General features: G+C 35.1%; 1 protein-coding gene across 6 annotated transcripts in view; it reads left to right on the top strand.

Moving 5' to 3' along the window:
• Positions 1-16,324, top strand: part of TBC1D32 (TBC1 domain family member 32) — a 183,058-nt gene that overhangs the window by 108,221 nt on the left and 58,513 nt on the right. For all 6 annotated transcript variants that reach the window (XM_033867671.2, XM_033867669.2, XM_073789535.1 and 3 more), the window contains 2 exons: positions 170-266; positions 14,976-15,101. In XM_033867671.2, the coding sequence (XP_033723562.1) occupies positions 170-266; positions 14,976-15,101 (223 nt within the window). The remainder of the gene's footprint in view (positions 1-169; positions 267-14,975; positions 15,102-16,324) is intronic.

Below are 16,324 nucleotides of genomic sequence, written 5' to 3'. Positions count from 1 at the left end.
ATTTTAGTTAGTATCCATTAGAGTGTTGAATTATAATGTCAGATAACTTTTGGTTAGTTATGCTACAACTCTGGAATTTATGAAACAAAAGCCAATTTAAGTGATATTTCAGAAGGTCTTAAAATTTAATATTAAACTACTTCCTAAGGTCATCTGTCTTCTTTTTTAGGGTGATGATCCATATCCTTGGCCAATGTTTTCATCATACCCTTTACCAAACTGCTATTTGTCAGACGGTGTTACGAGAAATGCTGATCTAAAACAAGGTAAAACATTTACCATCAAGTGCCATGTTTTACTGCTTTTTATTTTTGTTATACTTTGAAAAAAGATAAAGTATTATGAAGGGAGATTAATACTATTTTTCATTCAGCTCATATACCTGAATCCATATATGTCTGTTTCTTTGTAAGTTTTCATGATTTCACATGTTCCTTACTAAATGAATATTTGTATGATGCTGAATAGTTCTTATCAGAACTATTTTTTTTGCTTTAAAAAAGGGAATTAGTGATTTTCGATGAATTAATTCTCGATACGTAGAACTTTATTCCACAGATTAATATTTTTTAATATCTGTGTGCCATACGTAAGTCCTGTGTGCTCAGGACTTAAAATATAAATGTTATATAAATATAATAAAATAAAAATTCTGATATTTATGACCTTTTAGGGAATACATTCAAGTAATTAGACAATTGTATGGTAGTACCGTGTGATAGGAACTAAATATATAGAAAAATGTGTAGCCTGCTAGGGTAGCACATAAGCGGATGCTCTTCCAAAGAGCACTGAGTTTAAAGTGAGACGTGAAGTCGGTGTTTTCTGGGTATTAGAAGAGCGTTTTTGACAGAGGAAACAGCAGTGAGACTAAAAGGAGCAAATTATATTAAGAAACATGAGTAGTTCAAGGATGTATGAGATTTGGACTGTGAGGACAAGAGTGACCAGAGGTAAGTCTTAGGCAGGTAAGCCAAGTTCAGCCGTAAGACCAGGGTACCTCAAGTTCAGGTATTTAGACTTTATCATAAGAGCAATAAAAATTCAAGCAGTTTTTAGACTTGAGAATTCTAAGATGAAATATGAAGATTTTAAACCATTAATTTGAGAAGTTAAATCTTAATATCAACATGATCTCCTTGTACTATCAAACTTGCATTGGAAAGAAATAACGTATATAATTCATTTCATGTAGGTTAGATTCCACAGAGTGGTTGTTGAAAAATAAGAAATTTTTCTTCTATGTGAGGCTTCATAAGCCACTTACTTCTCCCAGTGTTTACTTGCCTTAAATCAATCAATAGAGGCCATCAATTGATACATGTTTTTATTTCTATCCAGTGTTTAAGATATACACTGTGTATCTCACAATTGCATGGAGACAAATTTCTATTTGTTTTCTGTCTACCTAGGTTAGGGAAAGAGAATGTGAGGGATTTTTAAAAGTTTTTAATACTTGTCTTTTTAATACACTTTTAAAATTTTGTCGTATGTTTTTCTCGTGTGACCTAATTCAGAGATGTGGGAGCAATATTAAGTATTTTTCAAGAAGAAACTCTTAAAAGAATATCATTTTGGACTCTTACCACTGACTTGCATCTTTCAGTGAACCCAGTCTTTTATGTCTTCCTCTCCTACTTTCAGTCTTTTTAATCAGTCTTTATATTTTGTCATTCTGTCTTTAGGTTTCATTATGTATTCGCCTACTCATTCCTTTATTCAACATGTTTCTTGAGTGCTGATTATCAGGTACTTCACTAAGCACCGGATATAAGATGATGTATAGCATATACAACCATTCAGCCCTTTTCCTTGTTACCATATAGCATCATTACCTTTGCTAAATTTCGCTTGGAAACAAATATATCTTTTCTTTTGAACAGCAAATTCATTCATTGTCAGTCTTACTTTGTGACTGCCATATTAGATAGTTTGTTTCTTCAAAGTATAATCGTTTGATAAAAAATATATGCTTTATTTTAAAATGACCAAGGCAGACAAATCAGAAAGTAAGATTAAATGGATAGTTCCCTGAGAAGGAAAAAAAAAAAAAAAATCAATTCCTAGGAATCGGTGCTCAGAGGAGTATAATTTTTTTCCCTGCTCTACTCTTATAAGTGATTTAGAAAAGGGAGTAATAATAGCTTATCTGTCTAGCCCAGAAGATAACTGCAGAATGGTTATTAACCTCTAGTAAGCCTGTAATGCTGCCAGGCAGTCATATAGTGTGTCCACAGGTCCATTTACTCTCCTAGTCTCCTAGATGACTGTTTTCAAATATTCTCTTTCATCAAACCTTCCTAACCTCTTCCCAATCTTTCCTATCAGATGATAACTGTTTCCTTTTTTTTTTAAACTGAGGAAATAGAAACAGTCAGCTTCCATGTGCTCCTGATACATGTCAGCTCACTCGGCTGCATCTGTGCCAATTTAGATTTTGTATTACTATGAATAAAACTGCAAATGTTAATTACAAAGTCCAGTTTCTCCATTTGTGCCCTGCATTCCATCCTCTTTTTTGCAAAGATATTGCTTTTAACAGTTCTCCCTTTTTCTTTATTGCTTTTTTTGTGGGTGGGGGTTGGGTGTGGATCTCCACTATAGCTTTCCTACAGGCCAGCAAGCATGCTGTTAATTTTTCCATATTTAAAATATCTTCTTTTGAATTTACTTTCCCCTCTCTACAATCCCATTTCTGTCCTCCTCCTGCAAAATTCCTTGAAGGAGTTGTCTAATCTTAATACTGTAGTTATTCTCTTTCCATGCTCTCTTGAATCCACTTGAAAGCTAATCAGGCTTTCACCCTTACCATTCTACCATGATTAAATCGACAGGTCAGATCTCATCCTCATCCTACTACACCCAGCATTAAAACTTAAAATGTTTGGGACTTCCCTGGTGGCGCAATGGTTGAGAGCCCACCTGCCGATGCAGGGGATGCGGGTTCCTGCCCCGGTCCGGGAGGATCCCACATGCGGTGGAGCAGCTGGGCCCGTGAGCCATGGCCGCTGAGCCTGCGCGTCCGGAGCCTGTGCTCCGCAACGGGAGAGGCCACAACAGTGAGAGGCCCGTGTACCGCAAAAAAAAAACAAATAAAACTTAAAATGTTTGATGCCTCTCTTTTTTGAAACATTCTCTTATTTGGCTTTCAGAAAGTACATTATCTAATTTTCTTCCCCCCTGCTGCATTTCTGGCAAATTCTTCATCTCTTTTGTTGGATCTTTCACATCTGTCCAACCTCTAAACTTTGGAGTGCCCCAGGTCTCAGTTCTTTTTTGTGTGTGTGTCTGTACTTATTCTTTTGGGGATTTTGTCTAGTCTCATGACTAAGATACCGTCCAGTACACTCTGATTTATATCTTAAACCCGTATTTCTACTTGACTGTGTACTCATATCAGTTTACTTGACATCTTTACTAGGAAGGTTAATAAACATATCAAATTTAACACGTCTGAGATAAATTTCTGATACTTGATATTCTTCTTCATTTCAAAAAGGACAACTTTATGCTTCCAGTTCTTTAGGCAATAAACCTGAAGGTTTTCTTTGACTCCTTCTGTCTTCATAACCCCACATCTAATGTGTCAGCAAATGCTCTTGATCCTTCATATCGGAAATAAAACCACTTTTCACTCATCTACTACCACCCTCGTCTGTCACCTGTATTATTGTAGTAACCTGTTCAGTTTGTTTCCAACACAGCAGCCACAGGAATGGCTACTGAAATGTGGGTTGGATCATTTAACTCCTCTACTTGAAACCCTCTCATGACTCCACTATAGCCTACAAGGCCCAACTCATTTGTGCCTGCCTTTCTGTCACATGTTCTGTTTTAATTTAGTACAATTTCAATTTTCTTTATTTAACTTCATATTTTCCCACCATATTGGACAGCAACTTCTAGCTGCCTTTCTGTTTGTACCTAAAACACAAGTGTTTGAATAAGACATTATTCTCAATTTAACAGCAGTACCTAATACTTCCTCCTAATAGTGGTCTTGGCATTATTGTGGTTCTTGTTAAGCAGGAGAGAATGATCTAGGTACCAGTCAGTGGATAGCCAAAGAGGTACCTCAGGAAGCGATTTTGCATAGGTACGTACTGAGTCAAATATGAATCAAATATATGTCGTTCTGGTATTGCGATGTATCACTCACCCTATACTCGTAGAAGAATGGCAGAAAATGGGAGAGGAAATCAGAAGCACATCTGATTTTGATAGTACGTAAGAGAGTACAGTGATGATAATCTCTGTAACCTCAGTGAGAATAAGGGAGCCAAACATATTTCTAGCAGATACAAGTCTAAATTGAAAGTAATGTTCCTGGTTAAACTGTTCAATGTTAAACATTAATTATGCATTTAAAAATACTGTTTAAGCAGGCTTCCCTGGTGGCGCAGTGGTTGAGAGTCCGCCTGCCGCTGCGGGGGATGCGGGTTCATGCCCCGGTCCGGGAGGATCCCACATGCCACGGAGTGGTTGGGCCCGTGAGCCATGGCCGCTGGGCCTGTGCGTCCAGAGCCTGTGCTCCGCGACGGGAGAGGCCACAACAGTGAGAGGCCCGCACACCGCAAAAAAAAAAAAAAAAAAAAATACTGTTTAAGCAATACTTTAAGATACAAATAGCTATTTTAAAAGCAAGCGTTCATATACTTGCTTTTTAGATTTAGAGGTAATAATTCACTGATTCTGATAGGTGTTATTCTAGTCATTTGCACTTCAATATTTGGGATATCATTTCATCATTGTGGAAAAAATATCACTGTAGTTGTGTGCACATGGTGACATTCACCTAATTTGTCTCCCAGCTTCTAGATTTATCCTTCTTGCTACACTTAGCATTTCCTCATCTGTTAAATTGCCTCTTGTTAGTTCCTTGGCATCGGTGTTAGCTATTAGATGATTTATCTTCATCTGTGAATAAGAATCTTGAGACATCATTTGGTTCAGTTATTTTTCTTTGTATTCATTTTTAGGGTCACCATATTAAAATGTAAAAGCCCTTTAAAAGCTGATTAATATTATTTATGTACATATGTCACATATGTGAACATACCTAAATCATCATACATAAAAATCTATTCCAAAATATCATCTCTCTGATATCTGAGAGTTGAGAAAAGTAGGAAGAAATGTGTTAGTATGGTAACTTATTGTTCCTGTGCAGAAGATAAGAAAGAGGGAAGGGGAGTCGGAGAAAGAAGAGTTTGTATGGTGGTTAAAACCAAGTACCTGTTAGCATGCACTACTAGAGATTAACTCATAATTCCTTTCCCATACAAAGCAGGAAGATTGTGAGATAGCAATCTGTTTTCTTTTGTTTTTGTTTTCCTAAGCTAAAATTAGATCTCCCAGGAGTTATAACATCCCTTGCCACTAGTATACGTTCCATTTTGATGTGTTCAGGATGGGTACTTCTTTCTCTAAGGAGGAAGGGAAATTCAGTACTTCCATACTGGGAAATAAAAATAGCTTGAGGAGTTGGATAGTGTACTCTGGGTATTGAAAGCATCAGAGAGAAATATCTTAATAAAATGAATACTAAGCTCTTCTTACTTCCCTTTCTAGCATCTTCCATTCACTTTATTTTTTATTTTATAATGTTTATTCAGGCTGAATTATAAAAATCAGCAGTCTAGATTATGCCTGTATCCTATATACCTTACTACTGTAGAATTTCTATCTTTATCAAGAAACTGTTTGGAAATATATTTACTTCGTTGGGGCTGGTGTCTTCAAAGTGGAGAGTAAGTTGGTGGTGGTGGTGGTTTTTGTTTGTTTTTTGTTTGTTTTGTTTTTTTTTGTTGGTCATTGCCTGTGTGTTTCTAGTATTCCTAACAGGGCCAACAGAGTAGCAGAAGCACAGCAATAACTCACAAGGTTACTGACTGCCAGGCCATTGGCAATGATTGCTATTCTTTGATCTTAGAAATTCACATGGCTGCTCATTGAAAGCCTCAAACATATTAGTAACTCCTGATGTAAGTAAACTTGAATGTTCCAAGAACTCCTCAGTAGTCACTCTTTACCCATACAAACCTCTGGAGGCCCTTCCTTTGTGCTGTCTAAGAAGTAAACAGAGTGAAAGCTAATAACAAATATGTTACTTTCCCATTCTTTCATCTTGCTTGTCTTTTACTTCATCTCTTGTCTTTTCTCTTTCTTATGGTAATTATCCTATATATTCTGCATCAATCATATAGGTCTTTGAAAAAAAATTTTTTTTTTTTTTCTTTCGGTACGCGGGCCTCTCACTGTTGTGGCCTCTCCCGTTGCAGAGCACAGGCTCCGGACGCGCAGGCTCAGCGTCCATGGCGCACGGGCCCAGCCGCTCTGCGGCATGTGGGATCTTCCCGGACCGGGGCACGAACCCGTGTCCCCTGCATCGGCAGGTGGACTCTCAACCACTGCGCCACCAGGGAAGCCCTGAAAAAATTTTAAAACAGCTTCATTGAGATATAATTAACATACCATACAATTAACCCATATAAAGTATGAAATTGAGTGCTTTTTATTATATTCAGGTATGTGCAACCATCACCACAAATTTCAGAACATTTTCATCACCTCAAAAAGAAACCCAGTATCCTTGCTTTCCCCTCTTTCCTCACCCAGCTCTGAGCAGCCACAAGTCTGTCTGTCTCTAGAGATTTCTCTAGTCTGAGCTTTCATATGAATGGAATAATATAGTATGCGGTATTTTGTGAAACAAACTTGGATTGTTTCCACCTTTGGGCTGTTATAATAATGCTGCTACAAACATTCCAGTACAAGTTTCTGAAAGCACCAAATCCTAGCCACTAGGCCACCAGGGAACTGCAGGTACAAGTTTCTGCATGAACATGTTTTCATTTCTCTAGAATGTTATACCTAGGAGTGGAATTGCTGAATTATATGTTAACTCTGATAGTTTGAGAAACTGCCTCACTGTTTTCTAAAGCAGCTAAACCATTTTACATTCCCACCAGCAGTGTATGAGAGTTGATGTTTTCCACATCTTCATTTGTTATCTGATATTTTTGATTCTAGCCATCCTACTGGGTGTGAAGTGCTATTTCCTTGTGGTTTGATTTGCATTTGCTTGCTGACTAATAAGGTTGAGCATCTCCTCATGTTCTTTTTTTAAATTGAGGTATAGTTGATTTATAATATTAGGTAAATTTTAGGTGTTCAACATAGTGATTCACAATTTTTAAAGATTATACTCCATTTATAGTTATAAAATATTGGCAATATTCCCTGTGTTGTACAGTATATCTTTGTAGCTTATTTATTTTATAGACAGTAGTTTGTACCTCTTAATCCCCTGTCCCTATCTTGTACCTCTCTGATTCCCTCTCCCCATCTCCCCACTGGTAACCACTAGTTTGTTTTCTGTATCTGTGAGTTGTTTCTTTTTTGTTGTATTCACTAGTTTGTTTTATTTTTTAGATTCCACATATAAGTGATACTCTTCATGTTCTTATTGGCCATTTGTATATCTTCCTTGGAGAGATGACTATGCAGATCCTGTGCCCATTTTTCAATTGGGTTATTTGTCTTTTTATTATTGTATTTTTTATATACTCTTAGTATAAGTCCCTTATCAAATATATGATTTAGAAACTTCTTTCATGCCTTAAAATACATTGTTTGTGCTTCTAGGCCTCTGCTCTTGATATTCCCTTTTCCTGGAGTACTAATTCCTACTCTTCATTTGGGTAATTTCTTCTAAACCTTTTGAAGCTTAGTCTGAATGTTACTTCTTCATAGAAGTAATTTCCACGTTATGTAAAATAGACTTCTTCCCTTGCTTCTCTCTCTGGCTCCCTGTTTATTTCTCTAACAGCACTTATAGTTTACCTATGAAGTTTACTTATGTATTTATTTTTTCACTGGCTGCTACTCTAGAATGTCACCTCCATGAACATTTTTGTCTAAAGTAGTAGGCAATAATAAATATTTATTGAATGAATGGGGGAATTAATATTGGATTTCTTCTCCCTTTATTTTTCTAATCATCAAACTCTGTCTTCCAAATCGTTGTCAGAGGGCACTGGGAATTCCTTCTAGGCTAATCTGAAGTAAGTTTAGAAATTTTAATTTATACCTGGAATAACCTCTGATCTGACTCAGTTTTTAGCGAATGAATGGTTTTGCAGTTAGAAAGCTCCTTGAGCTAGACTTCTACATATATCATTCATGAAGGAGTCACTTTTATTATTCTTATTTTATCATTTACAAAATACTACTTTACCCATATATAGCACATGAAAGGTATGCATTGTTAGCATTACATCTCATTTTTTCACAGTTGAAAAAAAAACCAAAAAAATGCACAACCTTTATTCTGTGATTACATCCAATTTAATCTTTTATAGCTTTCAGTGTCTTAACTCTACCACTTCCTCTACTGCATTTCTACTTATCTCATAGGAAATTGATTTTCTGACTGGCAAAAACATTCTGTTTCAAGTACTGTATAAAAGAGTAAGTTCCATGGTGATAATCATTCCCTTTAATGGAAAGCACAAAATAATGTTAACATCGTTACTCTCAGATTATTCAGATATTGTAATTGGATATTTTTAGGTGACTTTATACATATATGAGAAAACAGGTCATTTAAAATCTTATATGAGAGATAAATCTCACTATGGTATCTTTTTTTTTCTTTTTGCCTCAACATGAAGTTGTTTTTCTTTCTACAAATTAAATGAGAAAAAGAGGGAGATTGTCATACAAAATTGAAATGAGTTCTAGATAGAACTTGCTTTTCACACTTTGTAATTTTTCAGCTCTGAGTGAACTTTGTATAAAATCTATGTTGAATCGTTAGATTCTGTGTGTTGATCAAATGCTTACAAGGACCATGTGATGTTCTTAGGTGAAGATCAGGAATCTAAGTCACTGTATTAAATCTGTATTATTTGCATAGATTTGATACTTTATAAAGGCGCAAGTGAACATTCAAACCATTGGCAATGTTTATTAAAACATATTATGTGTTAATATGTTGGGGGGTGGAAAAGGCTTTTTGCTAAGTGTTTTTATATATGTCTACTTTGAATGTTTCATAGTTGGAGCCTACTGTTTATTTAAAGTTAATCATTGCAATGCATTTTGGTCAGTAAGAAAACAAATATGGATAAAGTTTCTAAATTAGAGATAGAGCTGTAGAACAACAGCACCATATTTTGTGTCTCTGGGGTTATTCAGTGTTGAGTGAATGAGCAATAAAGTTGATAGCTTTTGTAGTTACAGTCTTAGGATGCCAACATATTCTAGCTCTCAAGACATGCTGATGTTATTTTAAATTGTTTGCGTTAAAAGATGTTGAAATTTAGCCTTTTCAACTACAAATACTGTTATTTTGCCATTAGAATAATATCCTTATTTTTAAAAGACAGTTTTCATTTCTCTATATTGATTTTGTTTACCAAATTTTTATTTTTATCTTACTGGGTTTAATTCTTTTTTTTTTTTTTTTTTTTTTTTTGCGGTACGCGGACCTCTCACTGCTGTGGCCTCTCCCGTTGCGGAGCACAGGCTCCAGACGCGCAGGCTCAGCGGCCATGGCTCACGGGCCTAGCTGCTCCGCGGCATGTGGGATCCTCCCAGACCAGGGCACGACTGGGTTTAATTCTTTATTCACTGATGCTGCTCCTTGCTGACACTTTGGTAATTTCTGTCTTTTCAGACATTAAGTTCATGCCCATGTCCCTATGAATTATCTTCATGTTTAACTTACAAATGGGACGACAATCATTATATAATCCTAATAGTTAGATTCAAAATTGGAATATTATCTACATAGTAAGTAGAATTGAACTTAAGAGGAGAAAAGGGAGAATGAGATGACCTATAATGGCAACTACATTTTAATAAAAGAATGAAAATTGCCAAATTAACAAATGAGTAGACTAGGTTGCTTTTATTTCTAGTCTGATAAATTATGTAAGATTTAGGATTACCACTCTTCCTCCAATCAACTAAAAATAGAATCCCATGGGAAAAATTGAAAGTGCTTTGAAAAATAATATGATACTACATAAAATGTAATGCAACATGATGATGGGTATTCTGATTTTAAAAGCCTTTTTGTATTATGTCTTACACATATAGTCTATAAATATTTTTAGTGATGAATTCTCCCTTTTATTAAATATTTATCTAGGCCTTTATGTCAAGTCAGACACTTTTTCTTTTTTCTTTCTGTATTGTTTCTAACCTTGGAATTAAAATTTATTTTCTGCAGGTAAAGGTAAATGGCTTTGATTTGGCATCATCCTGTTAACTGAGAATAGGGATATAAGATTATGGTTTCTTTCCAGTGTAGTAAATCTTGAGCTGCAGCTGTTGAGATACTTAGTTTAAAAATCAGAATAAGTATTTACTTTTGAATGGTAAAACTCTTCATGTGCTTCTTACTTTCATGTTTGCAACAAACATGAATGGCAACCAGCAGAAATAGATCACCTGCTAGTTTAGGTGCAGGTAATAAGGGAAAACTAATTCCTTATTTTTTTTAAAAAACTTTTCACTGATTTCTCTTATAGTACATGCTTAATTATCACATATTAAAAGGAAAAGTGATATGATAATTCCAAAGTGAGGAATAATCTATATAACATATAGATGTCATGGGTTTAAGAACTCACAGTTCAAACAAAATAAAGACATGGAAGAATTTAGATACTCTCACATTTAGAAATGTAGGGAGAACTAATATTAAGCATCTGTCTAGTTGCTTCTTGGAGACCACTACAGAGTCTTCTTATTTATTGTATTAAGAGTAAGCTGGAATAACTGTATTAATCTACATGGAAAAAGAAAAGATAAGCAGAAAACACAAATTGGAAGCAAATATTTCACAAATGAGCTTCAGTCTAATAGAAAGAAGGGTGACTTTCCAAATTAAGCCTAGGAATCTGTTGCTAGTTAGTTTATGAAATCTTCCATTTATTTGTTTCTTTTGTAGCAGTTGTTTATGATATTCTGTATAAAATGGGCATTTAAAATGTCTGATATCCTTGGAAAGAAGTGCTAAAAGTTTTCTGTATAGATTTTCTTTGCATTTATGTTAAGCTTACATTTTTCCTCCCCTTGAAATTGAGGTTCTTTTTACATTATTTATAGTATAAGTATAATCTTTACTTCTATATAATAATCTTCTGAGAAATAAATTATACAATGTCATCAAGTATGAAAAGATTATGGTGCTTACCATAACAAAGAATTTCAGAGTTTAGGTATGAAATATTGACTCTAATTGAATTTTGTAAACATGAAACTTGATGATTTTCCTTTCTTCCATTTTACTCAGTGGTAGTAAGTGCTTAATTGCTTGTTGCCAGAGGGAGCTGTCCTTGCATTGTAGGATTTTTAGCAGCCTCCTGGTCTCTGCTCACTAGATGCCCATAGAACTCTCTCTTTGCACCCACCCCTCCCAGCTGTGACAGCCAGAAGTATCTATAGACAGTACTGAAATATGGGGAGCAAAACTTAGTCCATCTGAGAACTATAGCTATAGGTTCGTTTTTCCATTCTAGCACTTCATACAAATAGAATCACATAGGATACTTTATTTGTGCTTGCTTTCTTTAAGCATAATGGTTTTGAGATTCATCTAGTTTGTTACATGTACCACTTGGTTGTATTATTTTACTAAGTAGGATACCAGTGTAGGTAACTATGATTTGGTTAAACATCACTTTTTGTTTGTATTTTCTTAAAATCCTTAAAAACAACTGCTTTAAAATTTTGGGCTGCTAATTGTATCACCTCAGTCCTTTCTGAGTCTTTGTATTAACTGATTTAACTACTGGTTATGAGTCGTTTTTTCCCCCTTTCTCATGTTAGTAATTTTTAATTGAATATTCAACATTATTAATTTTACATAGTTGAGTGCTAGATTTTGTTGTCTTTAAAGAGTAATGGACATTTTTGGGCATGCAGTCAAGTTACTCCTGGATCAGTTTGATCATTCAGGGCTTTCATTTTTTTGTTAGGGTAGGTGCAAAGTTGTCTTTATGGCTAATTTAACTCTGTTACTAAGGTGTGACTCTTCTGGTCTGTGGAACACTCTGGTAATTAAGGAGGACTCTTCACACTCTGTTTGGAACTTGGACATCTTCTAACCCTATGTATCCTCTGGGAATTGTTCATTTTACAGCTCTCAGCTGTTCTTTACCCAGTCTTGTGGAGCTTCACTCTTTAACTGCACAGCTGATTCTTTGCAACCAACTTGACAAAGACTTATACAAATTTCTGGAGTTCTTCCTTTGTTCATCCTCTTCAGTACTCTGATCCACAGATTTTAGTCTCCTCAGCCTCTCTGCAATTTGACTTCTGTCTCTTTAACTCAGCCAGACCTCCAGGGCATCCCCCTTCCTGCACAGTGATCTTGAAAGTGATTCAAGAAAAAAAACAGGGCCCAAGTGTAAAAGTTACCTCGTTAGTTTCCCTTTTCTCAGACATGACAGTCCTGTACTGCCTATTGGCCAGTGTCTGAAAACTGTTTGGGTATATTTTACCCATTTTTCAAGTTGTTTATGGCAGGAAGGCAAGTCTGTTTCTAGTTCCTCCATCATGGCCAGAAGCAGGACTCTGGTTTTTATTTTTTTGTGTGTGATTATAAACATAGAAATTTTGGCAAACATGAAATTCTGTGTATCATTCATGCTTGTTCTACTCCCCAAATCACTGATTCAGAGTTACTGTATTCCTATGGTACCATTCCTTTGATTCCGTTTCCCCTTGCCTCATTCTCCATGCCCAAGGGCTTTTGCTGGAGTAAGATTATTAGCCTCTCTCTGGACTTCCTCACTTATTCTGTACAAAGTTAGGAAAGAAAAATGTTTGGTAGGTGAATTTTGGAGAAGGAATGGAAAATCTTAGATTAGCCTACTTAAAGGCTGTATTTCCAAGTTAGCCTACCATTTTATTTTTTCTGTTTTTAAAAAGTTTTTTTAAGTTAGCCTATCTTTAGATTATACTCATACCTTTCCTAACAAGAGCAGTCAGGAGAGGCCTTTGGTTGTCTGTCATTGTCTGTAATTGAATATATTCAGTGCAGGGGAGATACTTGTAAGTCTATGTGGCAGGAGATCCAAGTTATGGTGCCTAATTTAGCTGTTATAGTACTAGCACTGATATTTTGAACTCCATTTATCTTCTCCTGTCTACTTTTCATTTGGTTCCAAATTCAGAGGGGGGGAATAAAGGAACTGTTTCCCTCAAACTTGGTAACATCACAGATACAAATTTTCAATAAACATATCAAATCACTAAATATTTTTAGCCGTGACGTTGCATATTGAAGAGCTCACGCTTCCACTGAGAGCTGAGGGAAATGATAACCAGAGGTTATGAGCATACAAAGTTGTCTCTCTAGGAGTCTTGCAGGCACTCTGTCTCCAGCTCAGCATTTGTTTATTGTCTCAAATCAAATTTCCAGGTACTAAATTGGGCCCTTTAGCCTTTCTACCAATTGGTAGATTCAGATGCATGCCACATTTGCTGCTTCAGAATTGTTTACACTCTAGTGCCTGTGCTCTTTTCCTTAGAATGAGATGAAAAAGCAAAATAGAATAGCAAATGTGAAAGGAGAGAGACAGGAGAGCAAGATGAGGCTGTAGAGCTGGAGGGAAGAGGCAAAAGATAACAGGATTTTTAAAAAGCAGGTAATTTACAGAAGAGCTGTATGGACATTCTCTATTTGAAGGAGATGGTGGTGGTTATAAAAGGCAGGCTTACACATGGATAGAAAGAATGACACAGAAGGAAACAAAGATGAAAAACAAACTGCATTTGTCTTTCCAGTCATGTGCCACTAGTGATTTTTTATAGCAGTATAACTGACTCTTAACAGTATTATATTAGTTTCAGGTGTACCACATAATGATTCAGTATTTTTATAGATTATGCCCCATATAAAGTTTTTATAAGATATTGGCTACATTCTCTGTGCTGTAATTTTATCCTTGTATCTTACTTTACACCTATGGGGAGTGGGCCAAGATCAGTGAAGGGGATTAAGAGATACAAACCATTAGTGATTCTTAATAGGTTCTAGATAGTTTGTTCTTGGGAAATAAGTAATGTAGATATTCTAAATGGAAACTATAAAAATTCCATTTTAATGCTGTTCAGTTGTCTTTTACCTAACTTATATTGAGATGCATTTAACATTAATACTCTGCTGTTAATAATTTTCAACAAAATTATCAGCTTTGATATTTCTTGTTTAAAGGTTTTGAGAATCTTTATTAAAAATAATAATTTTCTCCTTTGACTAAATCAGTTTCATTTTTCTCTAGATATTGCTTCTGATTGAGGGCATTTATGGAATATTACAGAATCATTCTGGTCTTGTTACTTAAAGAGAATAGATTAGATTAGTACTAGATATCAGAATTATACACTCTTGCAACAAAACAGTTCTTTCTGGTTTATGTGTATATTAGTGTGCATATGTTTGGTATAATTATATACTCATGATGATCGTATGAAAGAATATGTCTGTAGCTTTGATATGAGAAGGTTTTTTAGTGACCTAATTGTCAAATGTGGAAAGTTGAATAAATTATGATTTATATACTTAATCATATAATTTTATATATGATGACCATGAGGACTGTGTGAGGATATGTAGCTGCTTTTTTAGGACTAAATAAAACCAGTTTAGACCATTGGAATATGTATGTCTTTTTGTTGTTGTTGTTATATACACTTCTTATGTATGTCTTGATTATGCTGAATTATACTCCTATCTGTGTATATATAGTATATGCATACACACAGGCATACACACACACACACACACATGCTTTATGACATGTAAGTTTCATGAGGGCAAGTGACCTTGTCTGTCTAGATAAAATAAAATACTTTTTCTGGAACTTGTAACTGTTTACATAATTAAGTTGAATACTTATTTTTCAGTGTATCTAGCATGTTTTGTTAACATAACAAGTCATCTTTCTTATTAGACAATGATCTTGGCAAACTTCTGTTGCACTTCAAAATGTCTGATAAGCAAACTGAGTGGATAGAAAACTGCCGAAGACAATTTTGCAAAATGATGAAGGCCAAACCTGATATAATCAGTGGAGGTGGTGAGTATGTTTTAATTTTTGTGAGTGTTTTGGCTTGAAGAGTATATTAGCAGAAGCTGTGTTTTCCTGAAGACTAGTACTGGCATATCATATCTAGAATACATGATATTAATTCCAGAAGTCCATTGACTTCTGAGAAATTTGTGGTCCTGGAGAACAAAAATTAAAATTTGAGAAATTACTCAGCTTTCTTTTAGTACTGTTTCAGAGGCCTCGGAAGCTAAATCTACCTTTGCCTAGGTAACAGTTTGCTTGGTTTCACCAGCTTTCACCTAGCTATCCCATACTGCTATGTTTTTGGAACTTTATTGAATGTTTTGACATATTTTGAAACTCCGCCACATCTAGCCAAATAAATTTAGTGACTTTTAAGGAAATTTGGGTGTATGTGTGTGGGGATAACTATGTTGTCTAACCAGCAAGCAAGTTGTTTTATGTTCAGATATTTATATGCGTGCATGCTTCCTAAAATTATCATGTTTTAATTAATATTATCTTAAATAAAGACAGTCTAAGAAAAAGTTCTAATGTCAATATAAGCTAGATTTCTTGAAAGCTATAATTTGAAAATGATTGTCCTCTTTATCAGCCATGCTTTATGGTTTTCATGTTTGTATCATTTGCTGTAAAATTAAAAATGGGAAATAAAAATAAGTTTATATTTTGTTGGAGAAATTATATTTTCAGGGAATATGATATATATGGGCAAGAAATCAAACATTATTCTCCAAAATTTTAGTGTAAAATGAGCAGTTCACCTGTTTCATACGCCCCCAAATATTTTTAAAAATAGGTATTAGAAATATATATTTATCACTGGTTGCATAATAGAAAATATTTAAAATAGGTTTTGCAAATGCCAAAAGGTACAGAACAAAATGAGAAAGCAGCAGCTTGGAATATTGTTCAGTTTAAACACCCTAAATAAAGGTGTAGTTTTCTGAGTTTCTCTCTTACAGAAATGGTGATAAGACAAGAGAGAAATCACCTGTTCAGTCCTATCCATGACTCTGAAACAACATAAACAAGTAGAACATTACCATTAAAACTGTGTTCTATTTGGAATCTTGGGGCACTTCCCACAAGATTTGACCTTAGTTCTACATTACTCTGATACCGTGTCCACTGTTAGATTTTGAGCTACTTTCAAAAGTAGATCTTGACCTCTCTGCCCAGCAAGGTCTAGTAGGTTACACAAAACTCAGTTACTTTTAACAGCAACT

This window comes from Tursiops truncatus, chromosome 12, assembly GCF_011762595.2.
Source record: "Tursiops truncatus isolate mTurTru1 chromosome 12, mTurTru1.mat.Y, whole genome shotgun sequence".
Taxonomy (NCBI): Eukaryota; Metazoa; Chordata; class Mammalia; order Artiodactyla; family Delphinidae; genus Tursiops; species Tursiops truncatus.
This window is presented reverse-complemented; position numbering and strand designations above follow the sequence as displayed.